This window comes from Dermacentor albipictus, chromosome 10, assembly GCF_038994185.2.
Source record: "Dermacentor albipictus isolate Rhodes 1998 colony chromosome 10, USDA_Dalb.pri_finalv2, whole genome shotgun sequence".
NCBI lineage: Eukaryota > Metazoa > Arthropoda > Arachnida > Ixodida > Ixodidae > Dermacentor > Dermacentor albipictus.
Window position 1 is genome coordinate 84,260,086 of NC_091830.1, and position 24,797 is coordinate 84,284,882.

At 46.2% G+C, this 24,797-nt stretch overlaps 1 protein-coding gene across 1 annotated transcript in view; it reads left to right on the plus strand.

The window, feature by feature from the left end:
• LOC135918606 (uncharacterized) overlaps positions 1-24,797 on the plus strand; it is a 210,614-nt gene that overhangs the window by 51,556 nt on the left and 134,261 nt on the right. Inside the window, exon 3 of the mRNA XM_070526587.1 lies at positions 8,408-8,482. Within this exon, the coding sequence (XP_070382688.1) occupies positions 8,408-8,482 (75 nt within the window). The remainder of the gene's footprint in view (positions 1-8,407; positions 8,483-24,797) is intronic.

A 24,797-nucleotide genomic window follows, 5' to 3' on the forward strand; every position in this document is an offset into this window, starting at 1 on the left:
TTAACCTTCGCTCGTCGAAAGGCATGCCACATCCTTCGCAGTCTTAACGGGAGACAAGTCATGCCAGAAAAATATATTACCCATCTGGATGCAGTACATTCAACACGTACGCAATCATTTTGACTGATGCAATCTTGTCTGTCAGGCACTGCCAGTGAAGCCCTCTGAGGCTTTGGTAGGCCTGCTATGTATACTTTGTTTTCTTTATGCACAATAAAGAGTGTATTGTATTTTATTGTATGTGCTCGTGCAATGTGCAAATAGGCAGCACAGATAAACATCCGATCTATTCTCGCCAGTGCCCCTAGGCCACCATGGGAAATTGCCGCCTCCCAAAACGTTCACAGACGTACATCCGCCGGCGGACACTCCCTGCGTACTGTGCAGACTAAAGCATGTGCTTTCTGTCCATCACATTCTGTTTTGTTGGTCCCTGCGGCTTCAAAATGTAGGCTCACCTGAGAAATCCACATACTTGCACTCCTCCTCGCTCCAGCTAAAGTGTTCGGTAGCAAACCTCAGGTGAGCTGCCTGAGGGTTGCCTGAGCAGGCCTGAGCAGGATTACGAAGTCCAGTGACTTCGTAATCCTGCTTCACTTGGCCTTCGCAGTACTTCGCTATCATTCAAATTTTCCAGGCCGAGAGCTTTTCCCACTGGCTTTGCAATTTCAAATGGCGTCTCGTTCTCTGCAGCAACAATGCAAAGATCACGGTCATCCGAACTTTAACGATCCCGTCTCTGATGGGGCGCATCGTTTATGCCTCCTTCGTTTCGGGAAGCCTGGTGAATGCTGTTGACGGTCTTTAATGGACGCCTCATAACGAGAGCAATATTGCACTGCGTAAAACCTATTCTAGGCATTTCTACGCAATGTTTAAGGGGAACTCGAGGCATCGGAATGGCTACCGGATCACATTTTACTGTTGTGCTTTGGTCACTGTAGTGTTCTTCATAAGTGGTTCTGAGCAAACAGTGAATCAGGCCTGAACAAGACAAATTCACACAAGCGACTAGTTACCCATCATATTTTGATTCTTTACTTTATTTGTCCATGGTCTTGGGTTCCAATGTCACCACGCCTTTGTTCGAGGTGCCACGGACAACTTCTCTGGTCGATAACAGAATCGGTTTAAATTGCGAGAAATATCTAAAAGTGCATTCAAATGCTTGCACAAGGAAAATGAATAAAAAAGTATAAAAGAAAAAAACTTGACTCGCTGTAAGTCACTGTGACACATATCCGACAGTGGCCACTGTCGGCCTAAGCTGCCATTTTTGACAAACACAGGGGTGCTGGAGTGCGAAAAGCTATCGGAGGAACACCCCCCTTTCCACAAAGTTTTGACAGCTCCAGCGGCACATCGCTCTAACTCGGTTTTGAGGCTATTTGCCCCGCATTTAGGGACCCCGCTTTTATTACTAATGATAGTACCTTTGTTTAAAAACGTAATATAAATTCATATTAATATTCGTAATATTCATAATTCTAATGTAATGACAACAATGTAATATTTTTTTATGTGTTATGCGTTCGTTTCGCTACCTCTCAGTGCTTCCCGTTCAACGAAAATTGTAATTTCTGTTTCGCGATTGCACAAGATTCACGCTCAGCAATTCGTGCAACACTTTAAGCACTCGGAGATTCTCCGAGTGGTGGCGTATGTGTACGTATTTCGGAGACCCCTAATGGTCATTATAGATCGGAAACTCATGAGGCCGAGTGTACCGCTAGTAGGTTCTTCGTAAAAATATGACCTTGTTTGTTCTAGTAGCTTGCTGCTGCCCAGGCAACTGAACATACCAAGAGTGGAGCCGGTGAAGTTTGCGTATTTTTACTGTAATGCACAGTGTGTTCGGCGGATTTGTAATCGGTATTTCGATATAACTAAGCGAAGTTTGATCAGCCCGCGTAACATACACTTGCAGCGTAAACTTTCGTTTTCTTATATTAAGAAAAATTACAACCGCCATTAAGCGAGCAGAAAAAACTTAAAACCATAACATGTGTCAAATGAAGTACCTTTTTATGGTCCAATAACGACACAAAATTCCACGCGTGCGAGAAGAAGACCCAGAGCATGACTAAAATACTACACCATAGTAAAAGAACTGAGTGGCATGATGTGACGGTATCAAATGAAAACAGCCGATTTAGGTTAAGAAGACTTCAAACGAACAAGCAATGAACCAAGGGTGTTTTTATCATACACAGATTTAAGACAGCCTCTGTAAGCAGGCATTTTAGGTCTCGTGAGAGCTGCTCCTTAGCCAGTCTGTTTGTTAGCCAATGTCCTTATCACGTGACATTTTCAAGAAATGCTAGATGCCTAGAGGTGAGAAGTAGAACAGAAGTAGCAGAAGCTTGATGTGGGTGAGTTGGTTATGCATACTTGAAATGAGCGCTACGAAGACGCGGACGAAAGAACAACATGTACGACAGACAAGACGCCTTGTCTGTCGTACATGTTGTTCTTTCGTCCGCGTTTTCGTAGCGCTCATTTCATCATGTAGAACAGAAGTACCAGTGGAGGCCTCTTTGTGAGAGCGAGAGTATTCGTGGGCGAGAGGATTCGCTGTATATTAACGGTGCAGAGCAAACACATTGTGCAGTGCTCCTATCGGTGCTCGTCTATGTGATCGCATGCGAGATGCCCAAGTTGTTGATTCCAGCACATGGACTCTGTCATAGACGCAGTGACCTGATTGTGCACTAGGCCGAACTGCGGACAGCAGAGAAATGTTGATTCGGCCACATACCCAGGATCTCCTGTCTGCTCAGCAAGACAGCAGTCATCACATAGCTAATGGCTAAGCTTACCAGACCGCGTCAGTGACCTCTCAAGTGTTTGCTGTGCGAGACCGTCTAACCATTCACGCCTGTCGACGTAGCACATGCTATACTCCATTGGCGACTTTGGTGCCCGGGCAATGTTTAATAAGTTGGACTATGCCAACACTGTAGTATCCGGATGTTCACTCTATGTTTAGTCGCCTTGAGAGAGGTGATTTCCAATGGAAATTATTACAATAGAGAAATTCATGATACTCACGTGTGAACTTATCTTTCTCCCGTGTTCGCTTTCCAGCGGCTTACACATGTTAGACACTATCGCTTGGCACAAGATGCACCTGGCAACGACAGAAGTTTCTCGAATGTTATCGGTGATTTTTTCCGTTGTCGGTTGACATAAAAATTTGCGTAACCTCGATGTATGTAAAACGTAAATTGTTTAATACATTCTGGAATGCACGCGGACACAGCCGATTACGGTGAACCGTTGGACAAGTCCTGTATAAAAGCGGAAGCGCTTGACCTGCAGATCAGATTTCGACGATCGACGGCTGTGCTTGCCGATATCGTTGTGTGCCGGGTGTCACTTGCATTCGTGAAACAGGTTTGCCAATATAAATTTCGCATGGTGATAAATAGTTCTGGTATTGTGTTCTCGAACGTCACTACAGCCAGAGAGTAATAAACAAAAAAGAAACTAACAGAATTCGGCTGAAGTATTTTCCTGAGCTCAGATGCGGTACGCTAAAATGTGACTTAAGTGCTATTAGTTTAAGAGATGCCGGTAAATTCACAGTGTTTCTCTTTTGCTGGCGTCCGTTCATTTCTTCTAGGTATGCACCTTGAAAGTTGCTCAAGAACGCGGTGCCGGTCTACAAGCCCTTGACGACGAAATCGGATTTATGCGAAAAGCAGCCCTATCATTTGGATGGACCTGAGTGAAAAGTATTTCCTTCTAAGAGCTGGCAAAATCTTATCAAGTTTACTAGATTGCTCTACTACACCAAGCAACCCCACAAGCTTTATGACTGAATGTAACCTGGAGAAGTAGTCATCGCTGGTACCTTAGAATACGAATAAAAGTAACTATTCAGAACTTCTAAAGCGTTTCGGTGAAATTTGTTGTATGTCCCTCCATTCGCAATGGTCGGAACGTGTCACATGTACAGAAGACGAATCTCAACATCAAAGTAGCAAGAAAACGAAAATTCATGGCAAGAAAGATTCAAGTTCACAACAAAGCTTGTATTTAGGCCGCCAGGAAATGTGAATGCTGTTATTAAACACGGAGAGTAAATTATTAGCGCAAATTTGCTGAATAGTATTGATAAAAATTATAAAAATTCCATCAAACGCTCGCATAAAACTGACGTGCCACCAAATTACAAACTAGTACTTATATTTGTTTTCTAAACAGGGGCTTTCTCTTTGTTTTACTGTAGTACGGACATGCATGCATATTTACGCATGTGCAAGGTGCCATGACAAGCCGATCAGTTGCAATAAATGCTAAACTGCCCCGTACGCATTGCAAACTTCTGAGAGGAACGAAACATTCCCAGTTATTTCGAACACGGGTAGGTAGCCAGAATCAGAGCACTGCAGAGGCGTCTCCGTCTGAAGGCATTTGGTGTGTTGCGACACCATCGACCCGAGCACATGGTAGTCTGACCCTCCTGGGCTTTGCCATACGTGGGATTCTGCCGGTTGAGCGGAGGCAACATATCACTTTAGCAGATGCTTCGCGTAGACGGCACCCCGACATTGACTCGCCCAGTAGAAAATTATCCTCACCTTTTCTTCTATTTACAAGTTCTGCTGTCTCTTTATTTTTTCAGCGAAGGTGAAGCGTAGGCAAATATCTAAAATTTCACAATTAGCCGAGAAATTGAGTACCCAAGTAGTACTACTACTGAACAGCAAGAGATACGCGCAGATGTAGAACCATGAAATAGGGCGTAGGCGCGAACTGCAAGTGCTTTACATGTTATCCAAATAAGTTCTTCAAAAATGTATGCTGTATCCGTGAGGAACCACAATCGCTCCGAAGCGAAACTCCAAGTTTGCTACAGTGTTGCACTGATGTGATAATCTTGACAAGCTTTTGTTTGTCTCTTGTTAGCATTCATTATATACAGCTAATTATATTAGTACATTGTTATTCGGTGTATGTATGTGTAACTTTACAGGTGATAGCGATGAGTATGAGATATATCAATACTGTACAATAATAGTCTTCTCCAGCATCTCTGAAAATAAACTTAAATGAATCTAGTTTGGGCGCCTATATATTGTGTGGAAGAAAATCGCCTTCGATAATATTGAAACTGCACTTCAAGTGTTCCATGATAAAATTGCCTCTAAGGTGTTTTACAGAACACACCTGCTATAGAACCAGTAATACGTTTCAATATGTGTCGCGGTTTTAGCAAGCAAAAAACACATTCAGGTTATTTCGCTGAAAGCTGGCACATCTTTCTATGAACGACCATCATTCTTTCCTGCCTTCACAGGTGCACTGTGGATTTACGCAATAAAATCTATTGATGTTGATAGTAAATAACAGCCACTATAACCTTCAGTAGTGCCTGCCTTGAAAAAATCTGCGCGCCTTTTTGAAAATGTAACTTATTCCTGCACCTATAATGCTTGATGCAGTAAGGTCGATACGTTTCCTTTGAACTGGAAGTTTCTTCATTCTCATATTTTCAAGCAGTTTCTTCAACTTCGTGCGCCACCTAGATCAAGATATTGTTGCCGACGAGAAATGTTGGTTTCTTCTATGTGGTTCACGTGTTCCATAGTCGCCTTTCCCATGGATCCTGAATCAGCTTGCAAAACACAACTGTCTCGTGGGAAATTCTTTTAATATTGTTGTGCATTATTCTGTTAATTTGTGTACTAGTTATTCTCAGCTCGGTTCTTATCCCATCCTTGCCAATCCACTTGATGGCTCGGTGCACCCTTCACACTGTGTGTATAGTGTAACGAAATCTAATGAGACTGTGTCATAAACTTCATTGCGCGCTCCACTTCGCATTATATTTCAGTCGTTAAACAGTAAACATTTCCTGCTCCCTGTGAAACTGTTTCTTAACGTGCAGCATATTGCGCCTTCATGAAATCACATTTGAATTTTTACATAGCTTGGGAACAGTATTAGCAATGTGAATGCTTGACCTTTTAGTTGTGACATACATGGCCTTGCCACACACACACATTGTATGAGACTACAGCAATCTTGGTAACTTTGAATTGTTGCCATTAGTTTGAATACCATTTGGTCCCATTAACTAAAGTTTGCACCTTTGGAATTAGAGTGATATTTTAGTGTCTGTTTGCGCGTCAGTTAGCGTTTTCCCATAGCCGTTTTCGAGTAACTGTTTCATGGATGAATAAATTTGTCCACTGTAAACACGGCTAGACAGCAAAATATCGAGTGAGCGTCCTATCCGCTAGTGAAACCATTTATGATTGCTATTACCCTCGATGTTGTTTTTTTTATTCTCCCCGAGCAGCACCATAACGTGGAAAAGCGAACTTATCATTGAGAATACCAAAACTGAGGTTTTTCCACCAAAACGCAAGAAGCATAACAGCCCATGTGATGCCAGGGGGCACTCTATGTCCGCAGAGGAAGCATTACGAGTATAATGCCATTAAACATTGGCGTTTTTGTTCTGTATTAGTACGGCAAACTAGAGGTAACCTAACACAAACCCTGTAGTGTCGTTCGAAAGACATTAAATAACTTCAAACGCTGTTAAGTCGAGTTGGAGTAGAAAAATAAAATATAATTGTGTGCCAATTGTAGCAGTGAACTTTAGAACATGAAAAATTCCCTCCACCACAACGGCGCAGACTATATGAGCCTAAGTGATGTTCCCGGCAGAAAAACTGCAACTTCTAGCCACAAGCGGCTCTTTCAGTGTAGAAAGAGGGTCAAACCTCCGCTTATTCATGCGCATACATGCACCATTCTCTTTTGTATATCATCTGACATAGGCCTGACAAAAGCAATACATAGATATGAAAACAGCAGCTTCTAGTCCTAGGAGAGTTCGGTTGTTCAATCTGACTGCAGATCTCATGTGCCTTCTTAAAAGTGTAGGCAAAAAAAGTGAGATTTCAAACTGTGAAGTTATAATCAATATTTCAGCCAAATGATGGCTTATGAACGCCCATGCTTTACTACACATTAGAGTTCGAGAAATTTGCGAATAATGTGCCCACACTGGTGAAAGTGAGAGTGTTTAACGATGTATTAAATTAACTGTTAAAGTATCAAACGAGCTCCGACAACGCCTACTGTTGACGTTTATGACATTATAGGCTATGTCACGAGTTTAGGTAGCCACGTACCGCAATACTTTCGAGGAACCCATCATGCAAGTGGCTGAACTTCCTGAGTTCCAATCAAAAATATTGAATCTGGTTATTGGTCATTGAAGAAGCTAACCGTAATGGGCTACACTGCCACTACCTTCACCAGATAATTTCAGTTCGAGGTACTCGTGAACAGTTCCGCATGTCACTCAAACGAATTTCCGGAGATTGCGCAGCTCGCCATCGATCCTGGTCCAACACCGGCCCTTAGGTTAAAATATAATTTTTTATCGATTCAGCGTTCTAACGGCTCCGTGCTGGTATAAGTACAAACGGGGCCTTTGTCGTTCACGGCTGAATACATTGCTTAGGAATTGGTGCCCACTAGGCCTTCCTGGCACCGTAAAAAAAAAATGTGAACGCCACAGGTGTACTTTGCAACAGTTGCGCGCAGAAGCCCGTACCGATACGGACAAATACGGTGCATGATATGAGACAACCCACCGCAGGGCTGACGAAGCCCCAGGCTAGGCGAAGACTTCTCACAATTCTGGTGTGCTTCAATGCAGTATTTGTTTACGAAATACCACGCAGAACGGGTCCAACCAAAAGGTCATTACACAAAGCATAATAAAAAACCAACCAATTCCATAGGCCAGTTCAGTGAATACTGGCCATTTTCACTAAGTTTTTTTTTCCTTTTTAAGTTTCCTTAGATAATGCACCTATAAACGCTTTGCAAACAGCAAGTAATGAGTTGCGGTGAAATTCGTCACGCATCTGCGGCTAAGTTCAATGTCTCTTACACCATTTCATACTGCGATCGAAGGCACGCAAGAGATTCGAAAGAAAACAAGGAAGAGGGCGTGAAGCGAGCGCGTGGAACGGCGATATTGATAAGGGGCGCGCGCAGAGAAGGATGTGGCGGGCTGGGCGCAGCATTCCAGCAGAATACGGGCGGACATCGCCACTCTGGGTCCTGCCCCAGTACTTAGGCGATGCAGCGACGTCCCGCCCTGGTACCGGGCTCAACCAGCAGATGACCGATGCTTCCGGAACTACTGCTGGCCTGGATCTACCGGCCAGGACACATCACCGTTCACGCCACTGAACGTAGACGCGCAAAAGGCTGGCTGCAGCCAGTCACCGTCCCGCCTAGGGAATTAAGCTTAGCCGGGGCGCAGCGGGAGCGCTAGCCGGCACGAGTCCCGCGCTGCCGGAGCGCGACAGCTCCTCAGCGACTGTACCTTCGTCACGTCGGCCGGGCCATCGGTGACACCGGATACCAGCGACGACTGAAGACGACCGGATTGCAACGACGGACCACAGACCGGGGGACGCCGATATCCACCCCGAAGAAGCCGGTACTGTAAGCGCCCACGATAGCGTATAAATGATCACCGTACGGGCGTTGGTAAACGTGGTAGTGCGAGCCTAAAAAATAGCAAGGGAGGACGCAGTTCGTGTGCAACAAGTGTTGAATGTTACCGTGTGCTGCTGCTGTTAAAATCCCATGTCGAATGAATGGTGTGTGCTGCGCCTTGCATTCATGCGTTCATTCCGCCTGTTCAAGCGAGCGTATCAGGCGTTAACGCACGCGTGACAGCAGGGTTCATCGTTCTTTTCATATTCGACCACCCACATGCTCTGTAATAGAATAGCACTAATTATGACATGAGTGAAAAATTTACTAATTACTACGCAAGAAGGCGATTTCGATGAAAATAATATCACAATCATAATTTCGGAGAGTTTCCTCAAAACTAGACTTTGGTCCGCGACTTGATAAATACAAAAAAGGTACTAAAATAGGGTTACTCGTTTCAGAAAATAAAAAGAGGCAGAACTGCATGTGCCACATGTAGTTGTACAGTAGTAAATTAGTAGTTTGGCAAAGGCTTCGATTCATAAATGTGCAACCATGCGCATTAGTAATACATCATGTCTATACCAAAATGTTAATGCTTTGCAGCATCAGGAAACATTGCTTGCGACGAACCTGTATTCTATCAAGTAGCATATGGTTATCGTAATGCCTTCCCATTGTTAACTGAAATACAGCACAAAGGACTCTGGCAAAATGATTCTCTTATCAGACCAACAAGTCAATTCTAAATTTCAATTCCCTTCTTCAGCAATTTCACACATATGTATTCTCTTAATAATCACCAATGAGCTGTTGCGCGCAATAAAATTCTTAAGACTTTGTATTATTGTATTCATTCATAAAAGGAGCATTCACATATTATCCTAAGACAAATGAATTGAGGCGTCTTCTATTCATAATATTTGCATGCAGCTGTTCGACCGCGCCTGCTGACTGAGAAAGCTGTTTTGGGTGAAACTGTGTGAACGCGTACTAAGGAACTAGTTGCGTATATAAGAACCATCCCACTATAGAAGCTACATATGCCTTCGTAGTTTCATAGTTCCCGCGGCCCGACGACGCCAAGATTCCCTGGCGTGTTTGACTATTACAGGCACTTTATAGGGTACTTTTCAAGAATTAAGGAGCCCATATACCTTATCGGTAAATTCGACGTCGACGTTAAATAATTAAGACAGCCGGAAGACGCATTTCAGGAGTTCGAAAAACAGCTGCAATCACTGAGGTACCTTCACACTTCGACAAAGGTGCCGAGGTGGAAATCGACACCCACACAAGTAGCGTCGATGTCATTGTCGGGCCACGACGAAGGTAGGACGTCGCTTAAAATTCGATACCCTACGCTAGCCGGTAACTCTCGAAAGCGGAAACGATTTATTTCTTGACGAAACAAAGCCGCAGTTTTGTCCACAGCCCAGAAGCATGGATTGCGATGGCAAATTAGCAGACAGCCATACGAAGTAACGATAGTATTCTGATCGGCCGTACCGATTTGTAAACATTCGTACGCTAACAGAATTATTAACTAAGGTGTCAGCGCGCACAACGAACATGAACACATCGCATTGGGTGACCGCGGACATTCGCTGTCGCAACTTTTGCTGATGCTAACGCCCCCGTGTGTGTAGACGACAGAAATGCGCTGGGAGTGTTCATATAATTGATGTCGCAACAAAAGAGTTACATGCGATAATTTCGGCTCAAGCGAAATTTCTGCGGTATATATAGGGCACGGGTATATATAAGGCACTTCAAAGTGGTAAGCCACCCTAAGTTTTGTTTTAGCTGGCGAGCATAAAGCATCCTTCCGGTCACCTAGCACAGGGAATATGTCTCAGACATCATACTACGCTAGTCAAATTTAAGATCATGGTAGTGTGTAAGTCCGGATGGAAGCATTCTGATGCCGACTGCCGGTCGAGCGGCCCTACAAACCCCTTACCGCAAGGCGAAATGCATGACGGCGTCTTCCTATGAACGATAACGGCAGACAACTTCACCGGGAATCAGCGAGCGGACCCAGAGCTAAGAAGCCTTGCTGAGTACTTGGGAGATACGACTGACTATGTCTTGAGGCTATTTAGGCATGGATTGCGGTTATTTTCCTATCGAAATGACGTCGTGGAGAGGAAGAACTCTTCCACAGCCCAGAAAACTTCCTGCTCTTTGTGCCCCCAGCATCCCGTTGAGAAGTCCTGGACGCCCTGCAAAACCATCAGACAGCCGTACAAATCATGTTTTCCCGTCCACTCGCAAGACAACAAGATTAGTGTTATTTGCGGCGCCTGAACGCTGAATTCGCCCGTTACGTCAAGACACGCCCTGACTTCCAGTGAGCCTTCTCACTGGCAGCCGATCAACTTCCTTGCCGACCATTTCAGCACATGGGGATGGATTTGTTCAGATTCTTAGCGACGTCAACGTCCGGAAATAAGTGGATCGTCGGGGAAACCGACTATGTTACCCGCCTTGCTGAGTCGAAAGCTCTGCCGCAAGACAGTGAAGCCAAAGTAGCGAAATTCTTCAACGAGAACATCTTGCTGCGACATGGTGACCCAGAAATCATCATCAGCCAGACGATCCGCAGGTGGACAGCTCCCTACCAGTCACATACGAAAGATTTTACGCAGCAGCTGAACTCAACCCTCGCCGACATGCTAGCAATGTACGTCGACGTCGAGCACAAGACGTGGGATGCCGTTCTTCCGTGCATAACCTTCCCTTATAACACGGCAGTGCAAGGACCAGTCCACACAATGTCGTTCAAGTCAAGCAGGTTTACAATAGGAGCCCAACGACGACTCTCGACACCACGCTGCCGCACGTCACCGACAAAGAGTCTCGACGTGACCGCCTATCTCCCGCGCTTCGAAGAAGCCAGACAGCTCGACCACCCGTGCGTCAAGAACCAGCAGAGGGCCGACAGGCAGCCGTACAGTCTTCGACGACAGTACATGTAGTACATAGCTCGGCGACCGTGTTTTGGTTTGGATGCCAGTAGGTCGAAGAGGGCTTAGCGATATATTTCGGACCTTACCAGGTTATCTGACGTACGGGTGAGCTGGACTATGAGGTCGTGCCAGATGGCATTTCGCAAGATCAGCAGTGCCACTCACTCCCCGCAATAGTCTAGCTTGTGCGACTGAAGCGCTTTTAACAGCGCTAACTCACTCGTGCATTTCTTTTATTCTTTTTCGTACGTCTTCTTTAGTTTCTTGATCTCGTGCTTGTAGCATTGGGTCGATCCTTTTTAAAAAAAGAGGGGGGCATTGACACGTGTACTTATTTATCGTTTCCTCGGGAGACTGCATTTATCGCTGCATTTGATCCGCTGAAAAGTTATCGACCCGCGGAAGACGCACCTGCGTGATTCATATCCATCTTTTCTGGACATGACGGTTTAGTTCGCCTGAGTGCCACCACGTGGCTTACTGACCTTAAACTTTTCAAACTTCCCATGGTGATGCGTGATGACGTCACCGAAACAAAAATTAAATAATAAAACTATATCCCTGCGCGTTCAGCTTCGCCACAATGCCTGTCGCGCCGATGTTATCAGTGTTCTTGATAAAGCGTGGCCGCTGTTCGCCTGGAAATGACTTATCATCCGAAGAGCATTTATTCACGACCAGCAATGATTGGTTTTGGGCTTTTGATACGGATCATTTTTATTATTATTCTCTTTTTCTTCTCATTTCGTTTTTTTTCTCTTTGATGTACGGACTAAACAAGTTAGGGTAACCGTCAGAAGCACTCCGTGGCTGCCTTTCTTCAATCGGCACACATTCTTAACATCTGAGCATCACACAGTATCTACGAAAGACACCGTCCTGGATGGGTTTTGCGTTGGACCTATCGATTTCGTTAAGGTGCCCACAATTATTTCACTAGCGACATTGCTATCCGCACTCATGGGCTACCGCAGCAACTGCAAATCGAGATAAGCTTAAGCATTAAGACGTATTCATGGATATGTTGGTTTTGGACTTTGACGCAAAAGTCACGGTAGAAGAATTGAGCAAACTGTTTCTGTGTCCTCGTCCGTTAGAATGCTATGGCTGAAGCTGTTCGCAATATTACGTCACATTTACTGGCCACCGGGCTAGGTACACCCTTGGGTATGACATATATAGGTACAATACTTGCAATTAGTTCCCAAAGTAGTCTCCTGTCACGGTTATCCACTTGCGTGAAGAAAGACCACTATTTAAGATTATTGGGGAGTAATATATGCAGGATTTGTTTATTCTCCATATTGTCTATAATGTAGCCGTTCCGCATTTAAAACAGAGCCGCAATGTAGACTAGCAGGTATCTAACGCTATAAAGGCTACCCACCTACTCAAAGACCTCGCGCACAACCCCTGACACTTGTATTCAAGTTGTGCGACTGCCATGGACATCATTAACGAATGTTACATAATAAGTTATCGGGTTCTACGTGCCGAAAAACACGATCTCATTATGAGGCACGCCGTAGCGGGGGATTCTGGAATAATGTCACCCGCTTCGGTTTCTGCGCCTAACCCTAAGTAAATTGATGTTTTCGCATTTCAGATCCACTGAAATACGGCTGCCGTGGCTGGTATTCGATCCCGCGACCTCGTAACTAGCAGCTGAACATAATAGAAACTAAGCAACAACTGTGGGTAAGGAATGTTGGCAGTTCGAGGAAGGTAACAGTCGGCACGCAAGACCATTTGTTCCGATCCTCATTGCCCGAGAATTGGTACCAGCCGTAGAAGAACGACACCGTAAAGTGCACTGAATTTAATGTGATCGAGTCTCGCATGTAATATTTTAGACACGAATCACCCTCTAGTGACTGACGACAAGGCACCTGGCTTATATGTAAAATGCTGCTTGGCGCTGGCGTCTGCCACAGGACCTACCTACTTGACCTCTCTTCAACATTTGCCGAAATTCTCGTCTTATTTCGGGCCATCACGTGTAAGTTGAACTGCTTGAACGGCCAATATATTTGTGCCAAATTATGGCCACCCTGAAAACGTTATGGATTTTTGTTTGTAAGGTCATCTTTTATATTCAAGCCGATGCTGTCCTGCAATTTCTAGCGGTTACACATTTACTAAAATGCCCGCATTCTTGTCAGCCTGTGTTCATATTTTGGGGGTTGTTTAATAGACGTCGTAACCTTAGCACCGCTCCCTGTTCACGTTGCTCAAATTGTCATTTTTATTTCCTTAGGTCTTCTGCAAGCTTCTGCCTTCTTGCCGTTCATCAACTTCCTGATTTCCCTGTCACTTGCATCCCATTTTGACGACTACTATCCCACGGAATCTGACTATGATGTAATGACCATTTGATACAAGCCATATAAATCAATTATATCGTAGACATGGCAGCCACGATTGCTCCCTGCGAATCGAAATATTGCATTAATGAGCGCATTCTTAAGCATATAAATTCTGAGCCTGAAAATTATGCGGATCCCATGCACTGGGCGAATCGTTGTAAGCGAAGCTTTCTGTGTTATTTATCTTGATTGACGTTAATTAACGGTAATGCTCACAGCAAATGTATGGTATCTTAAGCGTGTAGTGCAATGTGAAAGTAGTGAGTTAATGGCAAATGTTCGCTTGTGTGCACTACTGCTCTTTGTCTGCGTAGTTCATAATATACAGCGAGCGGTGTCTGCTTGAGGCGTCGTTGTGCACCATAGTTTGTACACTGTGTACGCCATGAGAAGCATCGTCAGTGATTCTCATGGCGCATCGCATCGAGGCAGACTTGTAGGCACAATTATGGTGCATCACGTGACAAAACATTATCCGATTATGAGGCACACCTTAGTGACGTACTCCGGAATATCTTTTATACCCTGGTGTTTTTAGTGTGCTACAACATCTAAGTGCACGAGTGTTCTTGGATCAAATCCGGCTCCCGCGATGGGGGTCGAGCCCGAGACCACGAGCCATGTTAACGCAGTCAAGCTACCGCGGCGGACACCTAAGTGTTGATTTGACGTGTGATCTTAACAGTATTGTCACCCATACCCTACGGTAATTAATTGCGGCTTTGGTTCTGCACGCCCTGAGTCTGTTGTCCGTTCAACAAAATTGCATGATGTTTATTTTTAAGAAGTAGCAGAAATGTACAGTACCGTGCCTTCAGTTTTCCTGCGACAGCTGTCCTGTCTATAGTAGCAGAGTTTCGTTATCTTCTCACCGCGTCTTTTCCCAGTCCCGTCCTTCCCCCTTCTAGGAGAACTGCGAGCGAAGAATGTCAAGGGTCTTATTCACTCGTTTCGCGAATACTCTCTTTCTACCCCATTTTCCGCCTCTTCTCCCTCCCCTTCTCTTCAATTCTATGTACTTCTACTCAGGACTTGCATTTAGGGTAAGGGTTAGCGCTGCAGTTTCTGCGATGCTTTTTGCGGGAGTCCACGGGTAATTACAGCTGTGAAGAGGTTAATGTGACGACGCCGATGGAGCTCCAGAGGGCACTACGCACATTTCACGCGATGGAAAGGTGCAAGCGAGTGTCTTGCGCCGCCTTTCCTCTTTTCTACGCTCCTTCCATAATATGCATGCTCTGAACACCCCTCCGACACGGCGTGCAAGACAGCAAAAGCACCAGTGGAAAAGTCGAAGCAAGATGAAAAGAAAGAAAGAAAGAAAGAAAGAAAGAAAGAAAGAAAGGAAGGAAGAAAGAAAGAAAGAAAGAAAGAAAGAAAGAAAGAAAGAAAGAAAGAAAGAAAGAAAGAAAGAAAGAAAGAAAGAAAGAAAGAAAGAAAGAAAGAAAGAAAGAAAGAAAGAAAGAAAGGGTGCCTTCATTTGTTAGCGTGCAGTGAGGTGTCGTCATGGCGTCAACGCGTCCTTTGCGGGATATCTAAGCGGCGAGAACAAGCTGGCCGACTTAATTGCAGACTAGACTTTCTACCTTCGGGAGCAACCTTATCCTGTTGCCAAGACGCGAACCGTCTTCCCAATTTACCCTAGACCTACAATACTGTCCTTTTTTGAGCCTGTTCAGTATTTGCACCCTCCACAGCTATACTGTGGAAGTACTTCCTTTTTACTACACTACATTAATAAGCGAACTTGTTCAAGTGAATAATGTTGTATGCTTGCTATCATTGTCGTACGTAATCTACGAAAAGTACTGAGGCACCCACTCGTGAGATGATTTTAACTTCCTGATTACGCCCGCCATTGAAATGCAAATACTCGTAGCTTGAATGTATTATTTGAGAAATATATGTTAAATGAAACGTTGACTTCATCCTGAATAACATTAAGAAGCGCCGTAGTACTCGATCTTATGATGCCCCTATTCGCAAGTTAATTTTTCTCCTGCATGTCTGTAGGGGGGGGGGGGGGGGTGCGGGAGGTAGTATGTGCTCTTGTACCGTAGAAACGTCCCTAGGACGTCTCTGAAGTGTTGCTTTTTAATGTCAAGAGCCCATTGTGAACTGTCATCGCCGAAACACTATGATCACACTGATTAATTTAGGTTGACATATTTTCTGCGTGATACTCGGCCACATTCATTTCTTCCAATTATGCCAGAGCTCCAACAGGCCGTCCAACTCACTGGGCTCCTTTCCTCTTTCTGTTCCCGCAATGTGCGCGTCCATTGTTATGGTTACCAAATATGCCCAACGCGATGCTATCACTCTAGCCTTTCTGGCGACGTGAGCAAGTGAATCGCAACATTTCTTCAATATGGCATTGACGTTCAATATGGCTATCCACAAGCACTTTTTCCGGACTTCGCCTCACCGCTTCCTCTTTAGTGTCATCTCTCACGCTAGTTGACATGCTGTCAATGTAAATTTCCGCTGATCAGCGGGATAGGAGCGTAGTCCGCTTTTTGGTGACATTATAGGTCTACAGCCTCATTCAACAACGCCGCTCCTTATTGATAACGTCTTTATTTTTGTCAACGTGGGGTACCTCTCGTTGCTCAATGGACACCTTCGCATGTAGGAATCGACGGAAATCAAGTGGCTGACCAACTGGCCTCAACGAGCACTCATGACAGGTGTGTCTACCCTGAAAGTTTGTGAAAGCTTCATGACGCTCGTCTGCTGATTCTTTGCCACATACTCAAGCAGCATCTAGACCAGCGCGTAGCAAATGGAACGTTCCCGCCCCCTGTTCGCGGTTGATGGTTGCCTCTTCACGCTGGAGCACAGCTACTGAAGCTGAGGCTTGGCTGCATGAACGTGCGTGAACGTTAATACAGAAAAGGACATGTAGCCAGTTAATCGTGTACGTCTTGCGGCTGCCTTCGATACACTTCAGCACCTTATATTTCAGTGTCTCGTATTCAATGCGCAACGCATGTCACTGGTGAGACACTATCATCTACTTGGCCTGCGGTGTACGACACTCGATGAATGTCTGTACCCCAGTGGTTGTGCGTCTCGACAGGATCAGGCTCATCGAGCTCTACTTAGTTTTGTGGAGTTAACTAACTTACGTTGACGTTTGTAGCATCGATACTGTTTCTTCTATTTATCATTCAGTAGTTTCGTGATCTTCAGCGAGCGACCCCACTCTGTGTTATGCTTTATACTTTTAGCTTTGTTCTGTTGCTCTTTCTTTCCTATTTCCTCCCCTCCTTCCTATCGCCGATTTCTGCGCTGCTGCCACCTCCCGTCTAAAGAGTAGGCAGGCGTTGTACCGCTAACGGTGGCAGTTGCCAGCCAGCTCAGCGCTTTGCCTTTACTGTTAAATTCATTTATGTCTTCGAAACGAATTATAACAATAACACTGTATTTCCTCTCAGTATAGCTTCGGCTTTAGGTGTGACCTTGCACGCCCGCTTATACTTTTACGCTGACGGCGACCACTGTCGTCAAGCTGCCGCCTCATTCTGAGCTTCGCTGTCACCAGAGAGCACTGAAAGCTCTGGTTTCTTTGTGAAAACCCACGAAAGAAGCCATCGGTGTTTGAGCACATGTACTCGCCGCATTCGGTATTTGGGAGCTGGGAACGCTAACCATTACGCTACCACCTATCCACACACCCCTGCCGCTAAGAAACACGCGACGAGGTATGGCCGATGAATAAGTAATTGCCAAGATTGGTTTTCAGTAAACGTTTATTACCAAGAATGCAAAGGATGGACGCTGGGCGGCGACTCCAATCATTTGCTCCCCACACCACATATCTACACTAGAATCCAGCCGGTTTCACCAACTCTCGCTTATGTTCTCTTGACCCTAAGCTTCGACTTCACCTGCCACCCTGACTCCTGATTTTCCTCTTTTTGTCCCCCGCTCCTTTCCCAATGTGTTGGGACGTGCTACCACCAATGTTTGCTCCCCCTTTTTTTCTCAGTAAATGAAGGCATTCATTCATTCATTCATTCCCAAATTTGCTGCAGAATATAGCATGCCTTATTCTTCATAACTACCCCGTCTCTCCCCTGGACTCTCCCATCGCAAAACAAGGTTGCTGAGTTGCAAATGGGTGGGCGTCGCATATGCAATTTCCTTGGAATGGCTAGCCGGGTGACGTCCAATTTTCGGTGGGTGACGGGATAGTGAAGATCGCCCTTTCTGCCTCTTCCAAATTCAACGCTCTGCTCCTTTAGCTACTATAGGACGAAGTGCGAAATGAAAGAAACCTAGCTTGGCTGGTCGCGGGCAGCTCATTCGGAAATCATGATGTGTCGATTTAAAATATACATGTCTTATCTGAGCCTGAATGACAGCGGTATAGGCGAGGTGAGTTATGGTACCTCGACCGTTTGGACTAATGACTATTCACGCAGCACTTTCGTCTTATGCGTGCTTGCCAACAGGAGTGAAGGGCAGGAGGGTAACACGCTTTCTTGGAATGAAACATTCGCAATAACCCTTTGTTTAGCGGTTGTACTTATGTCGAGGACCGGTGATACGAACCACCTTCAAGTCGGTATCAGCTTGCAAATAGGAAGCTGTATAGGCTGTAAGTTATCACAAGGATATATTTAGTGAAATTCGTTGCCATGAGGTGAAAGCCGACTAATAGCCATTGAATTTTTTTTTTAATATTAAGACCTACTGTTAGGATAAGGTTGTTGCCTTTTAAAGCCGGCTGAATTAAAAAGTAAGTGATTAAAAATAAATTGTTGCGGTAAATGCATAAACGAACACACCTAGTCCATTTCCCAGTTTTCATTCAATGAAGATACAGCACGCCTGTACTATCGAGTTGCAGTGCAGAACAAGGCAGGTACAAAAGAGTGAATCACGACTATAACTCATTATAATGTGAGCTTACGCTGGAACAGAACGCAACACTCGCAGCACAATGATGGCTGCGCGAAAAGTAGTACTTCCTCTGAATCTGATCTACGGATGAAGGCGTCGGTTCGTCAGATTGGAGCGCCCGTAAACTGCGGCGCAATCTCTGGTCATCAGATGTGACCTCGAATGTATGCAATCTGATAAATAACGCTCGTTCGCTATTGAATCCATGACAACATACTGAATAATAGAAGCACATGCAGCCACGTCTTGAGCGAACCGGTAACTTTGTAATAGTAGTCAGACGCTAAAAAAGCTCCCCCCCCCCCCAAAAAAAGCAATATAGTGTACAGTTGCTGGGAATATTAGCTGAAACATTGTACTCGTGGTAAAAAAGGCCCTCAAGCCATCACAGCGGCACCGACATACCGAAAATTCAAGAGCTAAACACTGTCAAATTACTCGTATATATCGAATCTTCATATCGTGGGTCAACGTAGCCCTGTATTACAGGGGCCAGTTCCACCAAAGGCGCGGCGTCGGAGCTCATATTTCATGTCAGACTTAATTGTCACAAAATCACCATATTTTGCCTTTAGATAATAAAATTAGACAGCCAAAATATATGCACCAAAACCCTTACCATATATATTTCAGTACTACTTGTTCTAACGTATATGTCCGCGCTGATCCATATGTTACAAAGTACTGAAAATGTACCCAACGCTTTCCACCAGGAAGCTGTTTTTATTCCTAATGATGCCAGGAATCGGAGCCTGGTACCACCTATGCTCAGAAATATAATCGGGAGCGCGCACATTGTTCTCGCACACCTTGTCTGATGTAGTACCTTAGCTCTGAGAAGCTTTTTGTATAATATAGGAGAACCGGTTAGGAAGGCAAGAGTGCACGGTTGCGCACATGTGCTCAAGCTCATGCAGTTGATCTGTGCCAAGAAAACCTATCCAAGCTTTCACGCTTGCTTTATAAGAAGCCTACGGCACGATCAGCATGCCGGCTACTTTTAACTGCAAACAAATAAAACAAACAATGCAAGTATTGGTGACATCATTTGATTATTCGACTGTTGAGATTGGTAACCTCGGGATGCGGAGAAAGTTGAGATGATGTGTGCGTAATTAACAAAGCTAGCCTAATTACATTTTCAGTACTTGATCTTGGGTGGCTAAAGCAAATCAGCAGTTTATAGCCCGCCCTCGAAATTATCGAGCCAGGTGAAGAAATTTTGATTAAACATGCTTCTGTAAGAGCCATGCGAACAAAAATTTTCCAAGTAAATGCTGTTGGAAAGCTTTACTGACGCAGGAACAGAATACCTGCAAAGTCGCAGAAAGAACAGCGCTCCACGACTGGATTTGGTACCAAGAAGGAACCACAGGCGCGCTAATGTTTTCTCTGCCGTCATTTCTTGGCGACACTACTCACTTGGAGGCTATAGAGAAGTTCATGCTCATGGCTGGTTGGAAAATAAAAGCATTGGGGCCGTGTCCCAGGTGCTGTAAATGTCACCTTCCCTCGTGGGCTGCATGGCAGATTGGCCATTGCAGAATGCGGCTGCTGCGGAGTTTCTTCTTGAGCTAAAACCGGCACCTCTGCCAGTATATTGTCACGAGAGGAAAAGCCAGTCAGACAGTTCTAAGCTAACGGCCGTTTACAGTTTGTTTTCGCAGCAGCTACCACGCACACTTCTTCTTCCTCGACAGCTCGCGTAACTAGCTCGTGCCATTACCCCTCCCTCCAAAAACAAAACAAAAAAACAAATAAATAAGTAAATAAATAAAGTTGGGGAGATGTGAAATGCCACAAGGAAAAAATAAAAGAAATGAGAAAGACAGCGGACGAGACGACAGGGGCCGAATCACAAAGTTTGTGGATGAGAGTCAGCGCGAATGGTAGGGCTTCATCCTGGTAACGTGAACAATGTCAGAGGAACGTGGTCTACGGGAGTGGTGCGAACTGTCGGCTGGAATAACTTCGTAGTTGACAGGACTTAGACGACCAAAACAATGTAGGGTCCAAAGTATCGGCGCAATAATTTTTCTGACCGGCCTCTTTGACGTATAGGGGTCCAAACCCATACAAGAACTCCCGGGTTGTATGTGACGTCTCGATGACATAGGTTGTATCGACGAGCATCTTGACGTTGTCGGGATAGAATTCGTTCCCGCTCAGGGTGCCGCGCTGCTTCGGCACGCTGAACAAAGGCGTCTGTATCTGGTGCGGTATGTTGCGACGAAGTTGGTAGGAGCATCACGTCGAGCATAGTGGTGACGTCGCGTCAAGTAGACCAGACGAAAAGGAGGAAACCCGGTGGTTTCTTGTAGGGCAGTGTTGTACGCGAATGTCACATACGGGAGCAGTTCGTCCCAATTTTTATGGTCCGTGGCAACATACATGGAAAGCATATCCGCGATCGTTTTGTTGAGACGCTCAGTTAAACCGTTAGTCTGCGGGTGATACGCAGTTGCCGTACGGTGCGTTGTCCCGCTCAGCTGCAGGATATTTCGGACCAACTGGGCAGTGAAGGCCGTACCACGGTCTGTGATGACGACAGCGGGAGCACCATGTCGAAGGACGATATTTTTGATGAAGAAGTTAGCAACATCTGAAGCAGTAGCTCGCTGAACGGCTTGTGTTTCGCAGTATCGAGTGATGTAATCGGTGGCGACGACGATCCAGCGGTTATCAGCCGAAGACTTGGGAAATGGGCCGAGTAAATCCATCCCAACTTGTTCAAAAGGTGAGCAAGGAGGTCGGACAGGCTGAAGCAGACCGGCTGGTTTCAGAGGTGGAACTTTGCGACGCTGGCAATCTCGACAACTTCTGACGTACTGCTTCACGGTTTTTGTGAGTTTTTGCCAATAGTACTTCTGCTTGATCCTCGCGAGAGTACGCGTGAAACCAAGATGCCCAGACGTTGGTTCGTCGTGGCATGCACGTGTAACGTCGTCGCGGAGAGTAGCGGGAACAACGAGCAGGAAAGCGGTTGCCGTAGGGTGAACGTTCTGCTTGTATAGGATGTCGCCACGTAGGCAGAAAGATGACAAGTGACGCGCGAACTGCCGTGGGGGTTGTGGGCGGCTTCCTTCAAGGTATTCAATCAAGGGCTGGAGCTCGGAATCTTGGCGTTGCTGTTGAGCAAGGTTTAAAGACGGAAGAGTACAAAGAAGACCCGAATCGTCGTCAGTATCTAGTGGTGCGGGTTCGACGGGGGCGCGAGAGAGACAGTCGGCGTCAGTGTGTTTCTGGCCAGACTTATAGACAATGGTCACATCAAATTCCTGCAACCGAAGGCTCCATCTTGCGAGACGGCCTGAAGGATCTTTGAGATTCGCCAGCCAGCAGAGAGAGTGGTGGTCGCTGACGACACGGAAGGGGCGTCCGTACAGGTATGGGCGGAACTTCTGGAGAGACCATATGACTGCCAGACATTCTTTTTCAGTTGCTGAGTAGTTTTTTTTCAGCAGCAGACAAGGTTCGGCTGGCGTACGCAATAACGCGCTCAACACCAGCTTGAAACTGTACGAGTGTCGCTCCGAGACCAACGTTACTAGCATCAGTATGCACTTCTGTGTCAGCCTCGGTGTCAAAGTGACCAAGGATCGGTGGTGTCTGGAGACGTTGCTGAAGGTCGTGGAAGGCGTCGGATTGTGCCGGGCCCCAAACAAATGTGACGTCGTTCTTGATGAGTCGTTGCAAAGGTTCGGCAATTTCACAAAAATTGGGTACAAAACGCCGGTAATACGCGCAAAGCCCTAAAAATCGGCGGACATCGTGTTTTGTCTTCGGTATCGGGAACAGAGCGACTGCCATGGCTTTGTCAGGGTCAGGGCGCACACCGGTGCTGCTGACAATATGTCCTAGAAATTTGAGCTCCTCGTAGCCAAAGTGACATTTTTCGGGCTTCAGGGAGAGGCCGGCGGTGCGGATAGCTTGAAGAACCGCCTCAAGCCGCTGGATGTGTTGTTCAAACGTGGTGGAAAAAACAACTACATCGTCTAAGTAGACTAAACACGAGTTCCACTTGAGGTCAGATAAAACTGTGTCCATCATGCGTTGAAATGTGGCCGGAGCGGAACACAATCCAAAAGGGAGGACCTTAAATTGATAGAGACCGTCGGGTGTTATAAACGCCGTTTTTTCCTGGTCCCGTTCGTCAACTTCAATTTGCCAGTACCCACTACGCAGATCCACTGAAGAAAAGTAACGGGCATGCCGCAGGCGATCCAAGGAGTCGTCAATTCGAGGAAGTGGGTAAACGTCTTTTTTCGTGACCTTGTTCAGTTTGCGGTAATCGACACAGAAGCGTAGTGAACCATCTTTCTTTTTAACTAATACAACAGGTGAAGACCAAGGACTTGTCGATGGTTGAATGACATCATCGTCGAGCATTTGTTTAACTTGATGACGAATAGCATACTGTTCTCTTTGCGACACGCGATAAGCGTGTTGGCGAACAGGTTGGACGGTCGGTTCAGTGATGATTCTGTGTTTGATTAAAGGAGTCTGTTTGACCTTCGACGTGGTGGCGAAACAGTCGCTAAATGACGATAGCAGAGTGAGGAGCCTCTGCTTCTCATTTTGGTCTAGCTGTGGGTTGACGTTGATGTGACTGGTCAAGTCCACATCGCTGGGTTCCGGAATCGAGATTGTCGTTACCGAAGCACAGGCGTTGGAATCGGCCACCGTTTCAAAGTAGGCCATGGTGGTATGCCTCGCAAAGTGCTTGTATTCGCCACTGAAGTTGGTAACTAGAATCGTGGTTTGCCTATGTTGGAGCTCTACGAGACCTCGTGCGACGCCGACTTCGCGATCCAGCAATATGGCGAGGTTACCTTCGGCAATGCCTATTCCTAGTTGTTCTTGGGGGCATTCAACGAGGACGAAGATGCTACTTCGAGGCGGTAACGTCACGCAGTCATCGACCACGCGTAAAGCCGCGCGGTGATGTTCATCCTCCACAGTCGAATCCGAAGAAACGTAGTTAGAAAAAGTCACGAACAAGTAACGAAGGTTAATGATCGCCCCATACTCCTGGAGAAAATCCATGCCCAGTATAACTAGTCGAGAACACTTGGGCAGCACAAGGAAAGACGCTACGAAAGTCGAAGTAGAAATTGCAAGTCGGGCGGTGCATCGTCCAATGGGTGACACGAGGTGTCCTCCGGCCGTAATCAGATGTGGGCCGTCCCACGCTGTCAGCACCTTGCGTAGCCGAGTGGCCAGTGAGGCACTCATAACCGAGTAGTCAGCTCCCGTATCGACAAGTGCAGTTACCGGATAACCGTCGATTGAAGCAGTAATAACAGCAGAAGTTCTTTTTGCAGTTTCGAATGAAGGCGTCAGCGGTACGTCGCGAGGGGATGGCGTCGGCGGAGGATATTTGACGGTTCGCATGACAGCGGCCTCACCCCCGGAGGTCGCCGTTTTCAGTTTCCCCGGCGCGGGCTTCCACCGTTGACTCCAGCGGAATCAAAGGCGGGTCGAGCACGGTTTGGTGACGCGTACCGACGAGGTGAAGGCGACCGTGACTGTCTTCGCTGTTGGGCAGGAGGAAGCCGGTTACTTTCTAGGTATTGCTCGATGTCGTGCGGGCGTTCGCCATAGCGCGGGCAACGGGCGTCCGGATGGTATCCCCGCAGACCAATCCGTCGGTACTGGCAGTCGCGATACATGTGACCAGCCTCCCCGCAGTGATAGCACAACGGACTGTTGTCGGGGGCGCGCCACACTGTATATTTGCGCGGACCAGGATGAAAAGGTGCTTGCGGGTTCGTGCGGTGGATCGGACTTGGGGAGCGTCGAGAAATCCCAGCAGGCGGCTGCGAAAAACGGCCCGTCGACGGCGCGGAAGCCCGAAGAGCATCCGCGTACGAGAACGTGGGAGGTTCGGGTCGTGTTGGCGGCGAGGGATGAACCACTTTGCCGATTTCTTCCCGAATGACATCCGTAGGACCCGCGGCACTGGGAGGTGCCGGAGCTGATGCATAGGACTTCTGCAGTTCTTCTCGAACGATTTGTCGTATTAGCTCGGTAAGGGACTCCCTGTCATCATTTGCAGGTACGA